The sequence below is a fragment of the Netta rufina genome (genome assembly GCF_964035555.1).
Source record: "Netta rufina genome assembly, chromosome: 11".
NCBI classification, from domain to species: domain Eukaryota; kingdom Metazoa; phylum Chordata; class Aves; order Anseriformes; family Anatidae; genus Netta; species Netta rufina.
Window position 1 is genome coordinate 18886081 of NC_140134.1, and position 26874 is coordinate 18912954.

General features: G+C 38.2%; 1 protein-coding gene across 4 annotated transcripts in view; it reads left to right on the forward strand.

Annotated features, from left to right (window-relative positions):
* The first annotated feature begins 4189 nt into the window (after window positions 1–4189).
* Window positions 4190–26874, forward strand: part of LRRC28 (leucine rich repeat containing 28) — a 56966-nt gene continuing 34281 nt past the window's right edge. For 2 of the 4 annotated variants that reach the window (XR_014618772.1, XM_084293757.1), the window contains exons 1-5: window positions 4190–4272; window positions 6605–6833; window positions 10756–10796; window positions 13288–13325; window positions 14075–14212. Coding sequence is in view for 3 of the 4 variants with exons in the window: in XM_084293757.1 (XP_084149883.1) it covers window positions 6666–6833; window positions 10756–10796; window positions 13288–13325; window positions 14075–14212 (385 nt within the window). In the remaining variant the exon portion in view is untranslated. Of the gene's footprint in view, window positions 4273–4814; window positions 4963–6604; window positions 6834–10755; window positions 10797–13287; window positions 13326–14074; window positions 14213–26874 lie in introns of all 4 variants that reach the window. The other 2 variants (XM_084293759.1, XM_084293758.1) reach the window with 2 other exon arrangements.

Below are 26874 nucleotides of genomic sequence, written 5' to 3' on the forward strand. Positions count from 1 at the left end.
CTTCATAAAGTGAAATTCAAACTAAAAAGATTTTTTTTCATTAATGTATTTGTGATATACAGTGATGTTGACAGATTGAAAAATAGTGAAATAGTTAAATGAAATTAATTTGAAAGTCTAGACTAACTTGTCAAGAAGTCACGCAAAAAATCTCCATATGTGTCACTTGAATCTTTAGCAGTTATTAAAGAAGGTCTAATAATGGAATATGCCATGGAGAGCTGGCTGATTTGTTAACTTTGTGGCGATCTCATATTGAGATTTCCTGATGGAGCAGTGGCAGAAACATTGATTCTACCTATGGTTTTATCTGCTCAGTGCATTAACAGGGAAATTTGGTTTCTGGGGAAGTCAGAGAGGCATTGTTCTTTTTCCAGTCGAGAAAAATTATATCACTGCAAATTTAGAATGAGCAGAGACTGCACAATCAGGGCCAAAATCCACTGCTCGCTTATTCTGCGTTAGGGTTGTCCAAACTGCTAGTAGTTTCCATTACTTCTTAGGAAATCCATTCAACAACATAATCAATGCGGTCATCAGGAATTTTTCCTCAAATAATGAGCACAGCCCATCTTAGAAATAGACTGTTTTCAAAGTTTCTACTTTGAGCAAAGCTGATTTGAACCATAGCTGGCAATGCAAGTGAATTTCTTTCAAATTATGGCACTTGAGCTTTTTCATTAGAATCTCTGTGTCACTGAGACAACTCAGAGTGAAAAAGGAGCCAGTTAAACTGTAAGAAATACAATAACAAATAAACTGCAAGAAAAAAAAGAGACTTAACCGAAAGGTGGATGATGCCTACGCATCAAACAGAGGCATGTTGGCACTTAGCATGCAGGAGCTCCATCTGCCTTCCAGTTCTTGGTACTGCTGCAGAAGGCAAAGTTTAAAAGGGTAGGGGAATTGAAGGTAGCAGTACTGTGATGAGTCACTGTAATTTTGTTCTACTCAAATAGGATGATTTTGTCACTACATCAAAATTGACTGGAAATTAGGAAAGATCTAATAGGAACCAGGACTTTCTGGAAAGCAAATTACTTGTGCATCACTAAGCCCAGAAGGTTTTGGTGAGTTTATTTCTTCGTATGACTGAAAAATCAAAGAATGCATGCGTAATGTCAATAATAATAATAATAATAATAATAATAATAAAAATCCTAAGCAAAAAACTCAAAAGTTTTCCCAATTGAGATTTTGTATCATTGTGTACATGAAAGCTGTATAGTGTATATACAGAAAAAGCATTATGTAAGACATTGTAAAGTGAAAACAAGAGTAAGTATAATTAATAAATGCAAAATTAGAATTAATCGGTATGAAGTACTGGAACAAATATGCAAACTGAAACGCTCTCAGCAGTGACAATCTGGCAGGTGTACCAGACAGTCTGCTGCGTTACTACTCCTTTTTACTCTCGTGCATGTCCTATGCTAACACACTACTACAGACCAACCCTTCAGCAAGCAGAAGCTGAAGAAGGATGAAACTACATCAGCTGAACACAGGGTTCTTCTGTTGGTTCCCATGCCTAGAAGATTCCTCCAGCCCACAGGACCTCCCCTGTACCAGGTGTAACTGCATGAGCCTGGTGTTTAGGGATGGATTTTTGCTTCATCAAAACTCCCAGCATATAGTGATGTCTAAGAAAGCCCCTCTTGTAGTGTCAGTTAACACACTAAAGAGCAAAGGGTCAACTATTTGCTAATTATCCAACATTAAAGGAAGAAACGCTACCTTCCTGTCATGTATCAGTCACAGCAGAGTTTCCTGCTGAAACAGCTGACCTTTGTTTGATTGCTCAGTGAGTATTCTGATCTTACTCTAAACTTGCAGTTTCTAATTTAATGCACACGATAAGTGGTATCCTTGGTTCTAGGTGGGAAGCACTCACTGATCATTACGGAAGCCAAACCTCAAAATATTTAGAATTCAAGTTCAGAAGCTCAGTAATACATTTTGGACCTCCTAGTTCTGCAAGATAGAGAGTTAGGAATCATCACCAAAAAATCAAGAAAAAATTCTTTATGTACTACCTACCTTGTTATGGCAAAACAGAAGAAAACTAGTAGTTGCATAAAACTACAACAGAAAGACTTTTTGAGTTGCCTTTTCTGAAAGTTGTTAGTCTCAAATGCTGACCTGGTGTAATACATCTGATAGCAAATCATCATCCGTTTTTATTCACACTAAACACATTTGGCTTGTATAGGTTTGGCAAAAACCGGATCGCCAGAGGAGCTGCGCCGATTTGCTCCAGTTACTGGATTTGTTCCAGTAAACCAACTGATGACACTGGCAACTGCAAACAGCTTAAATAGATCTACTTCTATAAAGCTGCTGCACTTCAAGACAAGCTTTAATAGCTTCTCTATGTAGGCATAGATGAGATCAGTCATCCCTCTGGGAACGATGTAAATTTTGAGCCCTTGGTTTACCTGCTCTCAGAAGCACAAAATTAAGAATTAAACTATGGTAAAGAAAAAGTACCCATCAACTTAGTGAAGGGTTTCCCACTAGTCTCACTCATGGGATGGGAATGACTTGGCAACCATGCGGCAAGCATTCTCCTTAATGGAAGAACAGATTCCAATGCTCCTGTTCTGGTCATCATTTTTAGACTTGTGACTACACAGGCAAGACTTTACACCTGTGCTGTGCAGGATCAGAGCTTCAAGGATCAGATTTCAGATCTGAGAGAGCAGCGCTTTTTAGAAGCACAGCACAGAATTTGATGACACAAGCTTGGGAGCTGTGATCACATCAGTTGAGGAAAAAAAAATCAGACTGAGAATGAGTGAGTGTGACAATTGCAGGCTCTGCAAGACAATGGAGAATCCTGAGTCACTGCTACAGGAGGAAAGGCAGAAGAGAGAGTGAGATCTCCTAGCAGATAGGAGGAAAATGTAATATAGTTGAGGTGGGTGAGGATGTTCGTTTGTTTGTCTTGGCAAAGAACAGTTCATCTTTTCCTACAAAGACTACTCTTCTGCTAACTGAGAAGCAGTCTGGAGAGATTCGTGTATGTTACTCTTTTTTGTCAAATGTGAGAAGACATTTTAAAATACCGCTAGAAGGAACCGTCTCACACACACACACACAAACACACACACACACACACACACAAAAAAAAAAAAGAGAGAGAGAGAGAGACATTACAAACTATGATTTAAAATTGTCAGTTTTAAAATTCTCCCCCGGACTATTGACAAATCCAGTACTTTATATATATCATCAAAATCTTTAATGGTTTCAGTGATTGCAAACTGATTCTGTAGTTTATGTTGAATCCCGGTGGAAATTGTTTTATAATGACTGCAGAAACACTCTGAGAGCTGAATTTGTTTTCATGACAGAGCAGAACCAAGGACATTTTAGCATTGCTCTCATCTCTGTAGCTCCTTTGTTGCTGTGAGCAGAAAAAAAAAAATAATAAATTTATGTTAACCAGTCTGTGGGAAATAGAAAGAAACTGGGATTATTTTTTTTGACGGTTTATGGACCTAATCTTCAGCAAACAAGAATTTAAGAATTTTTAATACCCAGTAATGTTTAATATTTTGAACATTAGGAAATTTGCTGGCATTAGAACACTGACATAACAAAAAGACCTTCCTAAGGATAGGTCTTAAGTATTGGGAGTGACTCTACATGCACATTTAAAACCAAAACCAGGTGAGCAGTGCATAGACCCACTTCAGTTTCATCGGGACCAACTATCAGAGGCAAAAATGGGGACAATGTGAGGTGGGGGGCATAGGAACGTTGTCTAAGGGTTTTGTCTGCTGTCAGCAGAGAAAAAGCATTAGCTGTAACAAAATTTAGGGGGGGGAACAGAGTTTTGCCACAACTTTTGCTTGCAAGTGATATTTTTCCTTTGAAAACTGTTAGGAAGGGATAATTGGCGTGTTAAACAGCTCGGCCAGGCAGCCAGCAGCAGAACCGAGCTGCCCTACTAAGCTCCCTCTGCCCCCCACAGCCCCGCCACAGCAGGAGGCGGGCCAAGCGCTGAGGCGATCTGGCTCCTCATTGGTCGCTGCCAGACCTCCAAGCCCTGACAGAACCGAACTTCCCATTGGATGCCGCGCAGCGGCACGCCTTGCGATTGGCTGAGAGTGGAGAGCAGGGCGGGAGCGGGCGGTGGGGTGAAGTCTCGCGAGAGTTGCGCGGCGCTCTCGCGCGGCCGCGGCCCGCCCTGCTCCGCCCTCAGGTGCTCGGAGCCGGCGGCGGCCCCGAGCGGAGCGGGCCCGAGGTGCTGCCCGCCGCCCGCCGGTGAGTGGCCGCCGGCCGCCGGGGAGCGGGGCAGGGGGCGTCGCGGTGGGGACAGGGGGACCCCCCGCTGCCCGCCCCGGCCGCTGCCGGCCCCCCGGAGAGCGCGGGTTCGGCGCTGTCTCCGCGGTGTGGGTGCGAAGCCTTCCCCGGGCCGAGGCCGGGGGCCCGGCCCCTCGCTGTGCCCGGCCTCAGCCCGCCTCAGCCCGGCCGCTCCTGCCCTGTGGAGGCGCCTGTTCCGCCGGGCTCTGCCCCGCTGCCTTTGCGGGAAGGGGATTTAGAGGCAAAAAAATAAATAAAAAGGGTTGGCTGCCGGTGGAAGCGGCCAGGAGGGTTTTCCTTTGGGGTAACAGCCAAAATAGAGCTGTGTGGTGGTGGCATCTCTGGGCTTGCACAGGCTGTAGCTGTGTGTCCACGGCTAAACGTGGTCCAAGGGGTTCGTGGAGCCTCGGCAAGTTCAGAGCATGGAGATGTGATCTCTGGGGAAGGCAGAAAGCTGTGGGGTGTCTGTGTGCTTTCTGACCTAATATTTTGTTCTTTTAAAGACAGAAATAAAAACTAAAAGCCATGCTTCTAAATGGAAAAAGCAGGGAGCGAGGCATGATCTCCACAGAAATGGTCAGCGTGCCTGGGATTGCTTCATACTTATCAGGGAGGATGAGCTTTCCTTCACTGTTTCTTCTATAGCAGCAGGTAGTGCTTAAATGCTCACAGACTTAAAAATTCTGATGTTCCTTCTTGAGTTATTTTAAAGCTGATCACAGATGTGGAGTTTGTTTCCTCTACCCGCTGAACTAAGAGAGCTTTAGTATAGTTAGTGCCACAGGCCAGCAGTACCTGCATGCTGTCTCCTGAAAGTGACAGACGATAGAGGCAACTGTTTGTTACAGTGATTTTTCTTCTCATGAAAACTGTTTAGCCTAACCTAAGTTAGCCCAATACTTTGGAATCTTAAAAAGAATTCTGAAAATGGTAGACCTTTGCTTACAGAACTGGTCTTAGTGTTTCCTGAATTGGGGATAGTTTAGGACTAGAAGAGGAGTGCAGGATATTACATCTGAGTTGTTAGTAGTATGTATGTCACACAATGAAAAAAAATTGCTGTATTCTTTCAGAAGGGCATAGGTCATTGCTAAAAGCCACTTACCTGCGAATCAAGAGAATTACTGGAACTGATCAAGTAGTTTGGTCTACATGGATGGTCCGGTTCTCAGTCTCCAGCTGAGTTTTATTTCCAGTGGCTACCTTATAATCAGATAGGGTTATCAATAAGAAAGCCTATACTTAAACTTCCAATAGGTGTTATGAGATATCTCTTCTTAGTGAAAGATTAAGCTAAAATGGAAAACTTTACTGGTGGAAGACAGTTGCAATTCTTTTTTTTTTTTTTTTTTTATGTAAATGAATTTGTATGCACAACTCTGTAGCAAACCTCCAACTTTAGATTTATAAATGGTCTGGATATATGATGTTTTCTTGAGTCCTGAGACAGTTGAAAAGACGTAATGTTGCTCTTACCCAAATCTACACAATGTAAGAATGACTAGAATTTTGGCTATATCTGCAAAAGAAGCTAAATGAAGTCTGGTGTCAGATACAGGTTAATTTTTAGCTTATATTTGTACTTTGGTTTTTGGCTTTGACATCAGTTAGAGCTTGATGCCTTGTTCTTTCTGTCCTTAATTTTAGTTAAGACAGCTGAAAGTCTGCCGTCACATCTAGCTCTTACTAAATTTTCTTGCTATAGAATTTCCATTATGCTGTTTCAAAATGTCATGCTTGCTGTCTGTCTTCAACGTCAAATGCAACTCATAAATATTCCTGGTAGTTTTATATGCAGAAGCTTAGCAAACTTTTATAGCCTTTTGTCAGTCCTTCTTAAAATCTACATGGAGTTGTTTTAAGTGATCCAAACGTGTGTCCTCTGATAAATTGTTCATTTTGCTTAAGATACATGGATTCTTCTTAACTCTACAGAATAGATGTAGAATGTCAGTAGTGCTTAGGAGAGAGGTTTTTTCCTTCGTTTTTGGTGATGTCAGCTTTGACAAGACTGTCTAAAAGGTTAATGGTAAATGACCGGGGAAAAAAGAAGCATTGTGTGATTATGTATGTCTTAAGATCTTGTTAGTGCTGGTCTGAATACTGAGACTTTATGCAGAAAGTAGTCAAAAACTTGCTTCTGGCATAACTGGTGGTGTGGAGGTTCTGGGTACTTTATGTATTAATAGGAACAAGTGTGTTTTGAAAGACTATCAGCTATAATAACTATTTCCACAAAAGAACGCGTGGCTTAAACCTTGATATTGTCTTTCTTGCTCCTCTTGTCTCCTAGAAATGGGCCTGTTTTCAGAAGATGCAGTGCACTAGATGCAGTGCTTGGAACAAGATTAGTCATGGCATCAGAACTATGTAAAACAATCTCTGAGGCAAAGCTGGAAAGGCACAAGAACTTGTTCTTAAATTACAGAAATCTCCATCACTTTCCTTTGGAGTTACTGAAGGATGAGGGGCTGCAGTACTTGGAGAGACTTTATATGAAAAGAAATTCCCTGACCACATTGGTACGACAACCTCTTTATTGTGATGTTTACTGTCTGTGTGTTTATAAATTCTGGTTTTGGAACAGAGAAAAAAAAATAGAGAATTTAAAAAGATAATGATCTTTTAGCAAGTCTGATCCTTGTTGATGTCATCTGATGTGCACTACAAGCATGCGGTTGTATTATGTTCTAACTTGCATGGGTGATGTAGAGTATAATAAATGTAAGTTTATGCCATTCCCTCTATAGCCTTTTGGAGCTCTGTGAAGACTTACTTGCTTTTTTGGGGGGTATTTTTTTTTTGACTTTGAGAAGTCTTGCTCAGTGTCAGCGGTCAGGTCTTTTTACTGTTAGATACTGTGCAGTCTAGGCTGCATTGCTTCATGGGGTTCGACGACATTTATCTTGGTGTGTGTCTTATTTTTACAGGCAATGCCAACCCCTGGGTCTAATTCAGAGCTTGCTGATAAGGTGCCAGTGATCCCTTATGTCTGTGGGCTGTCATCGATGGGAAGAATAAAGAGTTAATTTAAGGGTTGGGGTGGTCTTGATTTTGAGTGTGTTTTTTTTTTTTCCTTGAACTGAACAAATCTCACAAACACTGTGAGCTTGGAATTCAGTGTGGGGTAGTTAGTAGTGTGAGCTGTTCTGAGCTGGTAGAATTCTAGAGAGGCAAAGCTCGGCACTGTCAGTGCACTGAAGTTTCAAAGTAATTCTTTTTTTTTTTTTTCCTTGGGCTCCTCCGTGGTAGGGTAGTTAATTTAATAACCAGGGCAGGGTTTGGAGGGCTTGACTACTTAAAATTCACTAAGATGGTATGTTTCTCAGTGCTTCCTGGAAGAAGTCCAGTACTTGCCTTAAGGAGTATTTTTTTTAAAAAGCTTTGACAATGATGCATTAGAATTCCTTAATAAAGGTTTTGCTTCATATGGCAGGAGCTGAAAGGATTCTGAAGATTTTATAACGTATCTTCATCCTGAAAGCCACTTGTACTTGCATGTACTATAGGAAATTATTTTGGCACTTCTTGGGAAAGTCCTCTGCTTAATGATATAACGGGCATATAGCAGTCATGGTTAAAAATGCTTTCAAAATTAACCTGATGTAAATGTTTCAACTTCTGATGCTCAAATTCAGTGATTGTTAAGTTGGAGTGGACCAAAATAGATCAAATCAGCAGCATGTTACAAAATAAGGCAGGTATCTTTTTGTGCATAGAAAGTTTCACAATCTCCCTTAAAAGCAGGAGATCGTCCTTGGACAGTGTTAAAGCATGAGCTGGAGCAAGGATTGTAGTCTGGGGCTTCGTACTTATGGAAGAACCTAGGTAAATTGGAAAGAATCAAGAAAGCAGCAACTAAGGATTTTTAGAGAACAGAGCCTATGAGGAGAAGATTGAGAGATTTAGGGTAATTCCTCTTGTGAAAAGAGAAGACGGAGTTAAAAATGGAATTGGAGGAAGGGTGAGAACAGAGGTCATCAGTTTTTTATGAAGCAGTGCTTTCATGAAGAAACTGTATTATTTTATGTCCGTTGCTGGTAGGAAAGTAGTACTCGCAGGTTCAGTATAGTAGTAGTTGGTTACACAGGGAGGGGAAAAAAAAATCTCATTTCAGAAGAGCTGCAGACTGTAATAGATTTTTGAGGGAAGCAGTATTCCTCTCACTGGAGACTTTAGAAAGAGAAAATGTACCAATTTCTTTGAAGGGCGATCCTGTCTCAGAAGTGTAGCTGTAATGTCTCTTCCAGCCTTGTGCTTCTCAGTTTGTGTGAGATAAGCATTAGCTTATCAATAAATACTTCTGTGTAGGTTATGAGCAATCATCAAAACAAAACCTTCGCTGTATTTTTTGGAGGTTGTGCTTCCTTCTGTCACTGTTCTTCTAACAGCTGATTGGGAGTTGAAAAACATTGACTAAAGGAAGCTTTGCTTCTCTTTTCTCTTCTAAAATGACTCCAGTCCTTGAAAGATGGTTTGGATGAAAATGTCTGGAGTAGTTACGCTGTCAAAATTTGCATACACCTTGCCTAGGAATTACTTTTTGTTTTCATTGGCAAGATGGAAATGAGAGGACTGATGTAGTGGATCAGAAAGCTGTACAGCACACCTGCATCCCCACGTCAAGTCTTATTGCTACTCCTCTTTTAACGTTTGACTGATACCATTACCCTTCCAGTGATCCTATTTCCTCATCTATAACAAGGAAATAAGTTTGCCTTCGTGGCCCTGTCAGAAGCATGATGTAGCTGTATCAAACAACAGTTGGTCTTAATTTACTGACTCAGAAAGCGCAATGCTGTCCTGTTGAGGTGAATCAGCAGGTTCACTTGCTGAAAAAATATCCTGCGAGGGTGAGGCAAGCTTCCCTAAAGTGGTGGCAGAAGTGATTATTCATTTATCATCGTTATTTGTTGTTGTGTCACCGACAGACAGCAGTCTGCATGTCGCTGACTTTTACTCCTCAGTAGACGGACAGATCGTGAATAATTCGTTTTCATCTTAATGTTGTTGTGGGGTGTCGTATTGAATGATTTGACTTAGAGCAGTTGGTTTTGCCGTACTCTAGAAGATGAGCAGAATTTCTCTGATAGATTTCCCAAACTGTCAAATTGTTTCTCTTGAGTTTCTCTGTCTTAGAGAATGAAGCAGTTAAAAATAAAACTATAAAGTTCATGTACCAGGTGAAAATAGTTTGTATTTCAGATTAGTGGTCTTATTCTAATAAAGGGCTTAGAATGAAAGAGCGTTTTTTCATATTCCTTCATTTTTAAGTTCAAGTTTTGATTCATTTTTGTGCTGAAGCATGTTGCAGCCTTTTATGTTTTGCTCAGATTAAGCTGTACCAAGTTGTGCTGACGATGTGTACTGCAGCCAACGTGCCAGTAGGTGGCAACAGCTGATTAGTTGTAGCCTGTTTCTTGAGTCTTGATACCAACTGATATATTTATTATGGAGCCAACATTTGTGGCTCCTCAGTTAAAAATAAATCATTTTTTGTCCTTAGATCAAGGATGTGGCATTTCGGTTATGTAAGAACATCATGTCATTAGTTTTTCAGGCTGGCGTTTCTTCATAATAAATTTATAAATACAATGTTAAGTATTTTAGGTAATAATACAGATTAAATTTACATGACAGTGCAAGTTGCTGGGTCTCTCTAAAAGGAAACTGACCATGTGATCAAGCCTCTTAAAGTTTGTGCGTATATGGATAATGTAAAAAGTGGTCTTGTTCAGATAAAATCTGTTTGATGTGCATTTTTTTAAGCAATGAAACTGTCTTAACCTTGGGTAACGTTAAGTGCCATTACCAACATGACATTTGGAACTTGGCAAGCCCATTTTGTGGTAGATGTTCCTGGTTATTAGAGCCATCAGGGAGCAGAACTGCAGCTAGGCATCAGCAGTTAGAAAACGATACGCATTTTAACATGTCAATATGGAAATTGCTTCATTGGATTCAGCACTTCTGGTTTGGTGGTTATTGATTAAGCTACACAAGTTTGTCAGCCTTACAAAACAAAATACATTACGGTTAGATATCTTGTATAGTTCCTGTTCCGCTTAGTTTGTAAAGCTTTACAGCTTTTTATCAGTCTCTCAGCCTCAACTAATTCATTTTAATATATTTTCAAAAGTGAGGTTTTATGTTCCATCTTTTCAGCCCCAGAAGCCTGCCTACCATTTGCTTGAGGGCATGTGAATTTCAACTCCAGGCTGTAGTTCAGTTTCAGGAATGAATCGCTCGCCCTTGATATATCCCAGATTGCACTGATGGAGAGTATGTGGGGGTGTGGAGATAGGGTATTGTATGCCAACTCCTCGTTGCAGCTTTCCTCTGACTAGCTGCTAACATGTTTTAGAGTCATTATTAAAATGAGTTGGGTACTCAATATGTCTGTTCTTTGTTTTAAAACCTAAAAAATCTCTAACTCTTTTTCAGCCAGAAAACCTTGCACAGAAGCTTCCAAACCTCGTGGAATTGTGAGTTTGTGTAGGACTTCTAATATATTTTTATTATGCTGATCCATCTTATCTTAACATAATTTCATAATGTATTGCTTGTACATAACCTGTCTCTTAAGTGTGAAGGATTTTCTTGGAGGGAAAGAAAGGGTCATTTTGTGTTGGTTTTCTTTCTTTCTTTTTTTTTTTTTTTTTTAATGGGTACATCCAGATCTATTCAGTCATGTATTTTTTTGATAATTTCTAGTTTACTGTATAACAGGATTTGTTATGCAAATGTCTAAGCTATTAAGGGAAGAAAAAAGCTTACCCACAGCTCCCGTGCAGACTGTTGTCACCCTGACAAAGCACTGAACCTCCAAAAGCAATGGCCGTGTGCTTGCAACAAGTTACTGCCTCCAGCACACCCCTAGTTGCTGATTTCCAGCTACTATGGATATTATCATTCTTGATTTGCTGATTGTAGACTCTTCGTATATTGGAACTTAGTCAGACTTTGTCAAATAGGAGCATAAATGAGCAAGCGGGGGTAGTAACTACTTAATAATGATGGCTGTAGGCAGAATAGTTTATCCAATCCTGTCCAAAGAATGGATGTCATATGAACTGTTTTATTTTGGCAATTAATTTGAAGTTGTAAGTCCTGAGCCAACGATTTGTTCCCTCCCACTTTTTTTTCTTGTCAGGCTCTGATTTCTTTGCATAATAGCTTTGGGAGGTTAAAAGGGACACCCCCTTATAACTCATTTGGTTTGCTTTGAGTTAGTAATTGAGGGACCATTGATTCTGTTTATTTAAGGGAAAGCTCCAAAGAGGTGGAGGTGTATATCTGAGTAGGCTGATGCATTCAGGTGTCTGATCTTGTCATCATAATTTGGCCCTTGAAACCACACCTTTCTGGTACACACGACCATAATTGAGCAGTTTTGTAGGTCACTGCAGTCTCCAACTTGCTTAAGAAACAGTCTTGTCTCATCATGCCTGAGCCTTATGAGTATGTTTATGCTCTGAAGCAGTAAAATAAATATTTTTGTACTTGATATGATTAGTGTTTAATGATTTGCCACAGGGCATCAGGAAATCTCCATGTTATCTGATGAAGCCTTTAGCCAAAGCCTGTGTAAATTACGGCTTAAAATAATCTCTTACAAACACTGAACTGTAGGAGTCTGACCTAATAATTTGGGGTTCAGCAAGCTTAGGTGTACGACCGTTATCCCATGCATTATAGTGGCCTACAGAGAACTGTAGTGAGCCCATGATTTGCGTAGCTCTAACAGTACGTGTCAATTTCACATCAGTCAGTTTAAGAACTTCACTTCTGTTTGTTTCTATGTGTATTGTGTCTGTCACTCTGGGTTACTTGTAAATCCTCATCATATACATCTTTTAACTTGCCTGAGTGAAATAGTCACAAGTATTTTCAGGACCTGCGGCTGAAATGAGTAGGAGAATTCTCATCCTGAGGTTATACGTAAGGATTTCTCTGAACAAACATATCAGCTGTCCCCGTGTTTCCTACATTTCTAGGAAACTTTGAATGTCTGCAATTTTTAAAGAAAAAGAAGGCTCAGGTGTAACATGCAGTTTAGGTGTTCGTACTTCTTTTTCCTTGTTCTGCCTCTACCTCACTGAAAAGACAAGCTCCTGCTCTTGGAAATGCTGTTTGAATAGAATGGAAAAAAATGTGCTGTGCAAACAAACCACTTTGTGTGCCTTAAGCAACTCAGCACTGAATATTCAGTATTTCTTCAAAAATATTTCAATACTTGAAAATTGTTGCTGTTCTTTTCTACAGGACCCATTCATTTGTTTGCAGCAATGATGATTTTAGATATGAAAACTAAAATATATAAAATCACATAAAATAGTTTTAAAATTACTAGTAGTGCTGGAAGAGTTCCAGCAGAGGGTGCTGAATATTCTTAATGAGAGATCTGGTCACCCTCAGTAGCTACCTAAGTGACAATGGTAATATTAGGCTTTTATCTGGAAAATTGTCATCTAGATTTGAAATAACCAATTGAGGTGAATTGATTATGTGTGTTTCTTCAGGCAATCAATCATGGTGCAAGATTTTTTTCATGTACAGGGAGCAATGTGTGTAATTGGTATTTCTTGTGTGGGTTTGAGTTTTTTTGTTGTTTTAACCTGTTTTTGGTGTGGGATAACCTGGTGATTCATGGTATGGTCCATTTTGGTTATTCTTTGTGCTTTATTTTTCTTGTTTTCTTATGACTCTCAAAACTTAAGCCCATTATTCTAACCGTGAATGTTTTATTTTAAATAATTGTTATTGCTTTATTTTTATGTTAATCATTTAATAGTCTAAGTGAAACTTCAACTGGCAACTGCCAAGTATTTATACAGTTTCCACAGCTTTTGTGGTTATAGAGAGGTTTCGAGGGTGCTCTTTAAGTCTGAAATTGGATATTTTAAAAACTGATTATGTAGCAGAAGTCCTTGAGGGTAACAGGTGGTATCCTCTGCTTTTTTCTCCTCCCCCCAGGTACCTTCATTCAAATAACATAGTTGTTGTACCTGAAGGTAAGTAATCTACCAGCTCACACAGTAAGTGGCAGGAATCATGAAATATTCATTTTTCTTCTTTGATGAGGCCTATTTTTCCTTTATTTTCCCATAAAACATTAAAGATTTTTTGTACAAAGCATACCAGTGTAGCCCTTACTTGATAATATCCTTGTTTACATTTTATTACATTCTTTTAATGAATTATCAAAAGCATTTAAAGGCTATTTGCTTCAGTTCTAATTGAAGAAACTGAAAAGGCTAATGGCACTTATCTACAGAAATTAAAATCCAGAGCATCTTCTGCTTTGAGCTGGTTACCATCCAGAATAATCTGCTGCTTTAGGTTTTGAAACCTGAAGTACTGAGGATTTGTACTGGTTTTCCTTCCTTGCACTAACAGTAGAGTTCTGTGTCTATCCTCAGGAAAGTACTTTCAGCTCTGTCTGAATTTCTATATTGGGTAGACTCAAAGCCAAGGAATGGAAAAATATTTCAGAGCAGAATCATCTGAGGAAAATCTAGAATTGGAAATATTCTGTGTGCATCCTTTTCTTTCTTTCTCCCTATCTCATTGCCATCACTACTGTTAGATAGGTGAGCATTTCCACCAACTATGTCATTCAGTTGTCAGACTGGCTTTAATGCATCAAAATCTGCTCAGACTTAGGTGTTAGGTGCTGTGGCTTTTTATCCCCTCGTAGTCCTATTAAGATGTTAACATTACTGTTGGGTCACATTCACGTTTTAATCTGTTCTCTCACAAGCCATTGGCTCCCTCGTTAAACTGCAGTTTCTGGACCTAAGTGATAATGCCCTCGAAATTGTGTGTCCAGAGATTGGTCGCCTGAGATCTTTACGTCATCTTCGCTTGGCTAACAACCAGCTGAAATATTTACCTGCAGGTAAGTACAAATGTGTGAGGGATTAGAGCAATGACAAAATCCATTTGAACTTAATTTGCACAGTGATCTGCTCTAGGTTTATTCAGGTCTTAGAGCTGAAGCATGGTACAACTTGGATTTAAAGAGGAGGCAGGGATTGCTGTTGTACTTCATTGTGCCAGGTGCGTTTTATACTTAAAAAATAAGATGCTGTATGGACTTGAGGTAAAGAAAAGTCCTGAAAAATGTTTCTGCAGGGGGGAAAAAAAGTATTTGTATAACAGTGTTTGCCGTTGTAACAAGAAAACATTGAATTTCTTCAAGAAAACATAAAATGCTAATGACAAATGTCATTATGATAAAATGAGGTTTCTTCTGGTTTTAGAGAACATGAAGTATTCCAGCCTTTCTTCTGTCTTTTTAGCCAAGGAGCCTCATACTTTTTCTGCAAAGACATGTGTCCAGTAGCTTTGCCTATGGCAGTTCCACCTCACTGTGACAGTAGATAACAAATGTTGGTCTTTCTAGTTTATAATAAAAAGGCAAAATTTATTCAAAGTAAATGTGACACAAAGTCAGAAAGAGTTGGCCATAGGCAGATTTTGAATTATTTTTTTGCCTTCTAAATACTTTGATAAGCAGAAGTAACAGATTCATCTTCTTCCATCTCCCATCTATCTTTCCAGATAAGATGACAATGATTTTTAATTTTTTTTTCATTGTTTTTATTTTTAATCTTGCTCTGGGATATTCGAGTTTTCTGATCTGTAGAGATGACAAAATATAAGGTCATTATTTCAAAAAATAAAGCAAAAAAATGTGTAACTTAGTCTAACAGGACTAGCTTCTGGCTCGAATTTTAACGAAGTTCTTCAGTGTGACTTTCATGTGCTTGTACGTTCACATGGCTTATTCTCAAGAAATATTCTGTAGTGGTTCCTTGAAGTTGTGGTTGCAGAAATCTAGCTGTCCTTTCCTTCTACTTCTCTAGGCATAATAAGCTTTGTAGAATGAGTCAAAGAATGATTGTGATTAAGAAAAAAAGGCTATTTAAATGCTCTGGAATGAAATTAGATAAACCTGTTAAACGTTATGACCCAAGGCCAGTAAAATTTCTATCAATTTTAAGATGTCCTACATTCAAAAGAAAGGAGTGACTTGAGTGTGCTTTATGTTCCTCAAAGATAATTTACCTTATGGTGCTGTACCATGAAAGAAAGACTTGTTCAAAGAAAAAGTGACACATTTGCTGCAAAACTTCACACATTAACTTAAAAAGGTTCCAAAAAAGACTACTTTCAAAAGGATAATTTACATTACTAAAGAGTTGATTTCAAGTCTACCACATTTGATTAGGAACTGGTATCGACTGCATAGAAAAGCTGCATTAAATATCCCCTGAAGTTTACACGAAATTTGGTATTGAGCATCATCACTAAGCGCATTTTGTTTTGAGTCCGTGAAAATTTTGCATATTTAGAAATAATACTCCTGTAGCTACTTTTAAATCGGAGAATCCGGGGATGTCTGGTCTTTGTTTTGCTGGTAGAGTACCACTGATGTATACATTTGCCATCACTTCTATCATAACTACTCCTGTCTGTTCAGGTGCTGTCACTGTCAACGTGGCTGGATGTCATACAGCTTACGTGTTACCAGTCCAAGCAAGATTAATCTTTCACTTACACGGGAGAGTTTGTCCAGCTAATCTACTGCATTGAGCGTTTCCTAAACATAACATTTCCTGAAAAGGGCTTTTGTGCATGTTTTCTTAGTTTTATTTAAACAGATTGTGAGGGTTTTAAAGATGACTTTATAAAATGTATACTCAAGTTTGAAAATGCCACTGATATTCAGCAATTGAAAAATAGAACCAAATAGTAAGTTTTGATGAATTGTTCTCAATTATATTGGTAGCATTAATCTTCCTAACAGAGTGTTAAATAGCATTCTGTCAGGAAAACTAGCAAAGCTAATAAAACAAAGCCAGATGAGGTGTGATTTCACTGGGTTGTTGCTAACTGTGTTCTTTACAGTAGATACAGCATTGCAACAAAGATTAGGGAAAAACAGCCCTTCATTCCTTTTAGTGATTCGTAAAAACAGTAAGTTACCACTGAAGATGAAATTTAATTTCTGCAAATGGAGCAGAATTAAAAAAAAAAAAAGCTGCATTAAAGAAATGACTACTGCCTTTACCTGAAGGTTACTTGTGGAAGTAACTTTTCAAAACCTGTGACCATTATTTTATCTCAGACTGCACAGATATCACACAAGTGGCAGTGAACCCTTTATCACAGCAGAGGATCCAGTTAAGAAAGGCTGATCACTGTTCACCTTGGGTAACCGGATAGGCCAACCTGCAGCACAGTGATGTCATCCCATAAAAAGCTTACTTGGGAGTTGTTGACCTATCATTCCTCTCATCTCTCCTTACCCAGTGCCTGGTATTCCAAGTACTCTCAGTTTTTGTTAAAACTACATGGATCTTTATAAAGATGGTGTCCCCTCTTTGTAGCAGCTGATTAAGGATACAACTAAATCTCTTCAATACATCTGTGGAGCAGTTGGATGGTAAATGGTGCTCAGACACTTAGGGCACATTGCTATTGCACTTGATATTTTGAAGAATAGTTTCTGTTGTCGTTAGTTTGTCATTAGTTGTGAGTAAGAAAGGAAAAGCAATGAAGCTAATAGCATGTGGTGATTTATTACCAGGTTTAGATGTTTTTGTGCCACAGTTGTGCTGTTAACATTCATTGTTAGTATTTGTTTCCTTATAGAAAATTCAGCATAGCTTTAATTTTAAAACATTTCAAACAGTCATCACAGGCATCCTTTAGACTCTAATAAAGGGTGAGTCTGTCCTGCAGGTTACTTTCAATGTGATGGGCACGAAGGTTTTAGTCTTTATATACCTGTTTTCTTACAGCTTCTTGGAATTGAGTAATTTGAAGACCTCTGTTCTTTCTCAGGTTTGGTCATGTCTGTCCAACTAGTTTTGAGAACCTATTTTGAGAGAGGATGTGGGGGAGAACGACAAAAATACATGCAGGCAGCATGAATGCATTGGCCTTGGTTTCCTAAAGAAGTCAGACCGCTTGAGACTGATGGGGGAGAGAAGGGTGTGATGAAGCATGGAAACCCTGTTGCTTGGAGATGAGAAAGCACCTTCTATACTGTAGCACTCCTGTAGTGTAAATAATAATCCTACCTTTGTGCTCAGCAAACACTACCAAATCAGTGTCACTGGTCGATAACATCATGCACTTTGGTCTCAGAGCAAGCACCTTGTTGAATTGCATACAACCACCGAAACCATGTGGCTTTCCTCACACATCTACACAGTGGTGTGAGAGCTTTGAAAGATGATGGAGCTGAACTTGTTGAAAAGCAATAGCAAAAAAGGTCCAGAATAAGCATGTTGAAATGGAAATTCTCCCGAGTGCTTTTTTCATTAAAACACAGAGCATTTTTTTTCTCTGTAAACTGTAAGTTTAATAGCATCTGTCCCAATTTATTGGTTCTTTCATATGATGCTTGAATCTCTAATTATTGAACATCAAGTAAACTTTGGTGAAGCTTTCTACTGTGTAACTATAGCACATTACTCATCTAAATTCTTGAGGACTATTTGGAAATATGTAATGCCAGAAATCCTTTTTGAAAAACCTTAGTTGTAGCATAAATCAGGATTGATGTCGTTTCTTATTATAACAATAGCTTAACTTTTGTTATAGCTTAACTTTTAAAGCTTTCTTTGTATTCAGAGAGTTGATGTTTAATTTTAATTTATAATTGTAGTTATTCCTATTACAATGTGTTGTCTGAAGTAAATTTCTGAACCTTCTGACTTAGAAACGACTACTTAGCTCCCTTTTTTCCTGACATTTATAAAGTGTGTATATATAGTATATATTACATGTTCAATTCCTTTCATGCTTGAGAAATTATATTTATTTTGCCTTTTTCTGTAAGAAGTACTGTATCATTTGCAAAAAAAAAAAAAAAAAAAATCCAATAAGCTGTACTGGAACAAAGATTAGTGAGGAGTCCCAAAGCTACATTTATCTCAGCTTTGGTGTGTTTCCATTCACACTTGGCTTTACTTTAGCCTCAGAAACTTTTGATGTGAATTGATGGTTCTTCAGGTTTACGTTTTGGTCCTGTAGATGGTGAATGCATGTTTGAACAACAGATAACTGAAAAGAAGGTGGGTTATATGCGGTTGGACTTAAGTTTTGTGTTTGACAAGGATTAGGCTTTTGATTGCACATTGCTTGACAAACACTTCTCCTTAGAAATGGCAAGTCGTAGCATCTTGTTCTAAGATTTAATTAAAAATGAGGTTATGTTTACTCAGCACATGTTGGAGTTAATTATAGATTTACTAAAATGAAAAGCTTAATGTTTTGCCAAGTCAAGAGCAAAAGCTAAGTAATTAAACAAAGAATAGGGTATGGTTTATGATCCCAGCACATCTTTTGGCAAAATTCCCGTTAAGATGGAAAAAAATACACGTATTAGCAGTTGTCTTTATATGGGCTAGACCAAGTTTCCATTTGTGTTTGTCAGGGAACAACTCTTAAATGCTGCGAGCTGAGTGCATTGATCAGGCAAAAAAATGCAGTCAAATAATAACAATTTTTACATAATCTGTGTGATGATATTTCTTTGATCTGCAAAGCAAAAGTGCGGGTGACAAGGGAGCACTCGCGGTGGTGGCTGCAGGGAGGTGCAGGTCTCTGCAGGACTCAAGCCCAGGTTTAGCAGATGCTCTTTCTTCCCTGTATAAGGAAACACGTTGCTTCCATTTCAAGCTGACATTTCTGTGTTCTCCTGAGATTTCTGCATATTGCATCCACTTGTTGCCATTTTGCTTCGTTTAGGTTCAATCTGATGGAAAAATTATTTGTATGCCTTTGCTATTTTTGAAGTACAGACTGCAAAAATATTTAGGGGAGGTTAGTGATATATATAATCTGCATTTCTATTCAAATCCTTTTTCTTTAAAGCAAATTGTTTTAGAAATAAAGTCAGTTTAAGCCTCATTAAAATACATTTGTAGACTTATAAAACTTCAAAGCATTTGAGAAAGATCCTGTGAAGCTGATAAGGGAGTGTTATCCTCATTTTACAGATGGAAAAAAGTGTTTTTAACAGAAGTGATTTGCTCCAGGCCACAGCAGGAGTCAGTGTTAGCCAGAAATAGAACTTGGGTGTTCCCATTCCATTTGTGAAGACCACACCTTTTTGAGGTTGGTCGTATTTAATACTGGGGAGGACTGAGTCTTCCTACCCGTTATTAGGAAATGAGTAATTATCTCTCCGTAACTAATAACCCTCTAAGTTAGTAGGAAATATAGTGGTAAGATCAGTGAGTTGTTGTAACTGAAACAGCGTGTGTTTCCAGAAGGCTGGAAGAGTTTGTGAAGATGAACTTGGAAAAATATTACTTAAATACAATGCCATTTTCTCTTGGATAGGTAACTTCAGGGGTAATGATAGGAAGGCTTCAGTCACTATTAAAATTATAAATCAAACTATAATTGTTGATTGTATAAACTGCTCTGCCTGTTTATAAAGTAACTCTAGGAGCGTTATGTTAGTTGATAATTGTGAAGTAAAGCAGACCTAGCAATATGCTTTGCTAGCTGGGGGCACCAGAAGCTTTGAGATGTGAGAACTGCATATTTGTTTTTCTTTTTTTTTTTTTTCCAAGTCACCGTAAAGTACAATATCTGTATTTACTATTCATACCAGTATTTCACTGGTAAAGACTTCTTGAACACTCAGCTTAGTAATTCTGAATAGAGCTCAATATAGGGTATTTCAGTAAATCTTAATTAAGAAGTTATGTTTACATGCCTTTCCCTACCTCCCTTTTCACAGTAGATTTCCACTGATCAGGGCTGCAGCACGCCAATAATGCTATTCTTTTTCTGGACCTGACATGGAAATATGTAGTCTAACTCACTTATTAAACTTGTTTTCCATATTTTGTTTTAGAGTCTTCAAAATGAGGGGGTGGAAGAAAGAATACATCTGTGGGTTTGGTGTTTGTTGTTTTTTTTTCTTTTTCCTATATTTCCCTTCTGCTTTTATTACTGTCTCTGATTAGGATACGTTGCTTTGATACATATTAAAGCACATTTTTTTTATAATGATTGGGACTTTAAAAGCTAAGGCACAAACTGATGCAGACCCTGTTCTTTTTTTCAGAGCTGGCATAACCTTAGTCCACTCTGCTTTCCTAATTTAGTAACATGTATAAAAATATGCACGACGGGACAGGTTTGGTACGCCAGGCACCAATCCAGGAGTGTGGTGTTTTTAAGTAAATGGACTTGTGGGGATTTGAGGAAAACATAGATTAGGTTACATGAGCTTTGCACTTTGTAAGTCTGTGACTATTTAAAGGAGCATGGACTCTTAAATAAAAATCTCTCTCAGTTCTTATCATAATATATTGTTTGTTCTGAAGCACATGATGTCTTAATTTTTTATTTAAAACAAAATTTTTTTTCTTAGCACAAACTGTTTTATACGATAAACTAAATCCAGCAATGGTTTGTTACACAGAACATAAACTTTACCAGAGTCAGTTTACTGACTGAAATTAACACTAGCTGTTATATTCAACAAGAAAAACATTTTCCTTAACTAAATTAATGTAGAACTTAGCAACACTTGCCTGTTAGTGTACTTTTAACATGAGAATTAGTAAGGCTTCAGTAATTATGCTGTAATAATGTAGAAGTGCAACAAAAATACCTGAAAGTATCTTTAAGACATACTTGGGATTTCTAGGAGGAAGAGACTTGGACACATTTTGATTTTGCTGGCTATCATACAGTCCTGTCTTGACAACCTATAAGAAAGATATTTTTTGAATAATAAAAAAATTCCGCTAGGAAATGATAGAAGAAAGTTATCTCTGAAGAGCTGAGAACAAAATGGCCACATGGATGGTTACTGGCTGTTGTTGGGCTTGGTGACCTAAATAGAGGTGACCAAAGCACAGGGTAGGGTATTGTACCAGTGGTGTTCCTTAACAGATTAGCTTTCATGCATGTCCAAACACAGTGGTGCCTATTTAATTAAAGGATGTTGGTGGTGTGAGATTTTGTAACAGAGTCTGCATTGCTCAAACATTTGGTTTGGTTTAAATTCTCAGGAGGACTACTAGTACTTCAGAGTGCTTTAAATTTATGGGGAGGGAAGTGAAGACAGATTAAAAAAAAATCCATTAAATTCTTGGAAATTTTTATGAACTGAAGTTTTTCTGTATACCCTAACCTGTGTAGTGTCAGAATGAGTCATCTGTACATACAGACCTGTTCACTATTCTCTATTTGTCTGCTTGCCCTTTCTTAGGTATTTTTTTTTTGATACTTCCGTGCCACTTCCCTTCATTGAGGGTCTTTTGAAAGCCTCTTTGTTAGTATTACACAACATTTTTTAGTACACTATGAAAGGTTTGTAATGTTGCTGGATGCTGATAGCAAAAACACTAGTATAAACATGGTCAGAAAACTTCTACAGCTATATTTTCAATTTTAAATGTCATTCTAATGTAGATTTTTTTCTGTTGTTCCAACTCTTCTTCTAGATAGGCTTGTATTGGGTGTACTGGAACTGAAATATTTCCTGTAACTGCATCAGAAATGACGTTAAGAAACAACAAAAAAATAACCAAAACATCTCCTTCAACAATGGCCTGTGGTATTGCTTATTATGGTGTTGCACAGCAGGTTGTAAAAAATGCATGTGCTAAGTGTGTATGTGTTGTAATTCATTAATCAGGAAACTAATAGGAAACAGTTGGAAGAAGCCATCACTGTAACGTTTAAATCGTGTATTCAAATATTGCTTTGTGTATGAGTGCTACTGGGCTAGCAAATTTAACTTAACGTTTGCTATTGTCATTGAGCTAAAATACTGGAAAAAGCATCTGGAAATGAAGCTATTTTAATGGCCATGTTGTATTTAGTAATAAGAAAAAAAAAAGAAATTTTGATGTGGCTCAGTTCATTTCCAAATACCTGCAGCTTTATGAAACATAGGTCTTTAAAACAGCTGTGGTCATTGCATGTCTGGAAAAATGATCAGGGACAAATTGAAATTGGTGTCATGGTCTCATGTCAATAACTTGAAGGTTTAAATCCTATTGAGGTAAAAGCGTAGAGACCAAGGTTCTATCAAGCATCAGGGTTTTCTAATATTAGTTTTACAATACGTAAAAGTTGCTCAAAATGTACAACTCTTTACTGATCTCAACTTTTTTCTTTTTTTTTTTTTTTTACATGTTTTAGCAAGATTATTCGTGTTCAGTCACACTTTTTTCTTAGGTCACATCATTTTTTTGATGATCCTTATATCTGGAATATCTGCGTCTGGTTGGGTTTGACTATTTAATAGATGAACAGTGTGCTTATGCAGTTGCTGAGCTTGTATATAGATTTGTGAGTGTCTGAGAGAGGAGTGCAGTATCTCACAATTTCAGACCATGTTAATTACATTTAAATTCTTTCTCTGATACTGGCAGAGGATGATTGACCTGTAAGGGTTCCCGCTAGGTCTGATAATTCGTAATGGTCACAAGTCTTAATTAGAGCTTTGGTCTCATCACATCTCTGGAAAGAGACGTCTCTCAAAATGACACCATTTGATTTCTAATCATTAACATTTTTTATTATATTCCTGGTAGAGCAAACGTCTTTAAAAGATAAGAATATATTAGTGCAAGACTTCCTGTGACTTGATGGTGTCCAGTTTATCTTCCATTTTGATTTCCAGTGACGCATCAAAATCTCCTGTGTGTGTTTGTGTATGTTTTCATAGACCTAGAAAAGTCCATTGGTTGCCATTTGTTCCTTACTATTTCACCTGAGGTCGTTTTGCAAGGTATCGTGCATCAGACTTGCAGAATCTGGCCCCACCGTTCCCATACTTCCCCTCTGCCAAACCGTTCCTTTCCATCTCTGAAAAGCAGTTAGTAAGAAACGTGGTGAGGTGAAGGTGAAATCAGGACGGAGGAGAGGAGAGCCAACGTAATTATTACAGGAGGGCTCTCAAGCCTGTTGTGCTTCTGGCTTTGCAGCACTCCACTTGTGAAAATCAAGATCTTTGCAGGAACACGTATGTTTTCTAAGCTTTGGGCCATGGGCTTTCCCCCCTAAAAGCCCCCTTAAGGGCTTTTAGGTAGTAGCTGAAGAAATTGTGCCAAGACAAAGGAGTCTGAATGCTGCTTGTAATGTGGAGGTACTTGGACCGTACGTGCATTCCTGGGAGTATGGGAGCAGATTTAGCAGGATCCTCTGTTGTTGGGAGATTTGGTTCTCCCTCTTGAATCCTGGCTCGCCTTCTGTTCAGCAGTCGTTGGTTTCTCAAGTCACTGTAAGCCTTGTTTCTCCAGGGGTTTTCCTCCTGTCTGTTGGGGGTGGGCTGGGGTTTTGAAGATGTTGAGTGTGCTTTAAGTAATCGTGACAAGCACTGATTTAAAGTTTAAAACTTTATGAAGATGTCAGATCTTATAAATAACTGTAGCAATACGGTAGTTATGTTGCATGTTCTTAGGCCTTTTTATTAAATAAGTCTCAAGTAGAATTCATTTAAACACGTTTCATTAAACAGAATCACATTGTGTTATTTTAGTAAACCCAGATTTCTCAGTAAATTGTTAAAATGCAGGTTAACAATGTCACATCCATGTAACCTCTAAACTTTAAAAACAGTCTGTCAGTCACGCAGCATATACAAAATATTAAATGGAAAAGAATTTAGTATGAAATCCTGATTTTTAATAAAAGAGTGAGGTGTCTTTAGGTGGTAATGAAATCCATAATAGGTCAATATGGAAATGCTACTCCTATGCTCAAGTAGTTCATTCAGTGATGTACTAAGTAGTCTGACAAATATCCGACGGAAGAAATGACAACATGAATGTCTAGGGTACATGAGCAGAGAAGCCTGATGGAATTAATCTACCTTGCTCTACTCTCTACTGTTACTGTTGCTGGAGCTGCCACTTAAGAACAGAGGACTTCTGGAAGTCTCTTGACCTTTGAATATGCTCCCAATGACATGCTGAGCCGGAGGCCACAAGACAAAAGTGGGAAGTTTTATGCAGCAGTATATAACTTTACAGAACATTAAGTTGTCATTGCTGCTTTGATCAGTGATAGAGTATAGTTTGATAAAACTCAGATAAACGGCTTCAGGCTGTACCATCAAAACAATGCATTCTGTTCCTTTTAGTTTGGAAAATGTGTTTCTACAGTCTCTTAAAAAGTAGAATGTGCTTGTGATAACTGATTAGACCTGGCACACAGACCTAAATAATGAAGATCAAATAAAATGATTTGGGTTTTTGTGTTTTGATTGTTTAAAAGCTTGGAATCAAGTTTTATGGGGAAGACTCACTGTGACACAGCTATATAGAGCAGGAAAAAAGCTTTGAAAGTGGTCAAGGTTACATTTGAATTCAGCGTTTATTCCATTTGTGGCATTTGCTTTGTGTGAGGTTATTGACTACATAACAGAGGAGGCAGACTGGAGGTTTTCTGGTTGGCTTTGGTCAGTTTTACTCCAGCGGAGTTGAATCTGAGATGTAGGAAAAGCAGACTACTAAGAATTTAATTCTGTAGGTATGTAACTCTGTGTTGTAGTCTTGCACTGAGTGTTTGAAGGTATTATGTATATAAATGCATTTGGAAATGGATTAAAAACTACCAAAACTAGTATTCGTAGTTCTTTGAATTTCATGCATTATCTACGTAGACCCCAAAGCTCTACAGATCATTGTTATTCCAATGATAGCTCCAGTACATCCTTTCCCATCCCCCAAATTCTTTGTAGCATCTAATATTTTTCCTGAGTGAGGTGATATGAGGCTTCATTGCTAGGCTGGCTGGCTTTCTGTACAGTTGTCTCCAGTGCTGTGGAAAATGAATGTAGTCACCAAGGAGTATTATGATAGTGTGTTTGGATCTATATTAAGATGTTGTGTTTTTTTTTTTATTTGTTTTTGTGCTTGTTTTAAATCAAATCCAAAATTAATTGTTAGGATTGTTCAACTTGATTTTTGCATAAGGAGAAAAAAAAGCACATAAATATTTAAGTTACTGTAACTTTTTAAAGTTATCATTCCCCTCCCTTCTTCCCTCAGCGTGCTGCATCTATGACAATACAGCTTCTGTGGAATTTGTTACAAGGTTTTTTCCATGCCATGGCTGGCCACAGTCATGCTCAGAGCAGCAGACCTTAAGGTTAGCATGAGGTGGGTTCTTCTTGCACAATGTGTACGTTAGCCTGCCTTTACTTTGTGAGGGGAAGAATATGGGACTTTGAAAAAGTCTGTTCTGTTGGAGTGTCTGTTACTGGAAAAATTGTTTATTAGTGAGAGTCAACGTATTCCAAGAAATTAATCTGGAGCTGAATGATCAAGTTGTGCCTAATACCAGGCTAACTTCCTAAGTAAAGGAATTTCAGAAGTTGATTTGTAACTCATGTCCGCACTAAATTCTTCTGCTGATGACTGATACTAAAGATCTGACTTTATTGATTGCCTGGTTCAAGACATATGTGATGTATATGAAGTTCCCTTCAGAAACTTCATAACAGATGCTCTTAAAAATACTTTTAAGAGTCCGTCTTTTAGATCTGTTCAGTGAAACTGAACTTAAAGGGGTTTTTAAGGTGCTTGGGGCCTGTCTCTCAAACATTTGCCAATAGCCATTCACAGGGGTGAAGACAGATGTGTATTGACAAGGCTGTGACTTAACCTCCAAAATTTTGAGAGCTGGATGTATGCTGAGAAGGATGTTTCATATACAAACAGTGTGTGTGTGTTTTTGTAGAAAGAAAACTTCTTTAATACACACAGTATGTTCAATGGCATTTAGGCTTTCAGAGAACTTCAGCTCTGTACAGATATTAAATTGTGGGTCTTTTTCCTCTGAATTATTTCATTGCTTTGTAAGTGTGAGAAAAAGGATATGGTAACAGTAACAGGTTGGTGAAGTGCAGGTTGACATGAGAAGTGTCGTATTGCTTTCAGTGTAGGACACTGCCAGAGGGCTCTGACTTAGTTTTGCTGCTCTGACCTACTGCAGGAGGATCCTAAGCAAAGGCCAAGTGAGCCGTACAAGCATAACCAGCTTCTCAGTAGGATTATGCCCATGCTAACTGTCTCTGCCAGCATGGTTTATAAATAAGCAGTGAAAAACTGCACTTTGTTGTATCCTTCACCACTGTAAGATTAGTGGAAGTTAAAACAGCGTGCATCTGCTGTGACAGCACATGGCTGAGGCTTGCTCACAAAATTCAGTAGCTGTTAGTTCAGAAAATGAAATTGTCGCAGTCATTTGCTGCTCACGTTTCATGTAAAACCTCTTACTAATTTGAAAGAAATGGAGATGATGTTGTAAGAAGTAAACATTTGTGACTTTAAAAATAGCTCTCAACCCTAGTTTTAGTCGTTTTTATAGGGTTGGATGCTAAAAGTATAAAGGCTTAAAAGTCTAAAGGGAAAAAGAATAAGTTTAATATTAAAGTTCTCTATGAATGTAGCTTTCTCTAGTTGATTCTGTGTTGTTTTTTTTTTTTTTTTTTAACATAGTTTAGGGACAGTGATGAGCTATATTAACGGGTAGTTGATTTTATGTGCGCATTAAGCGAAT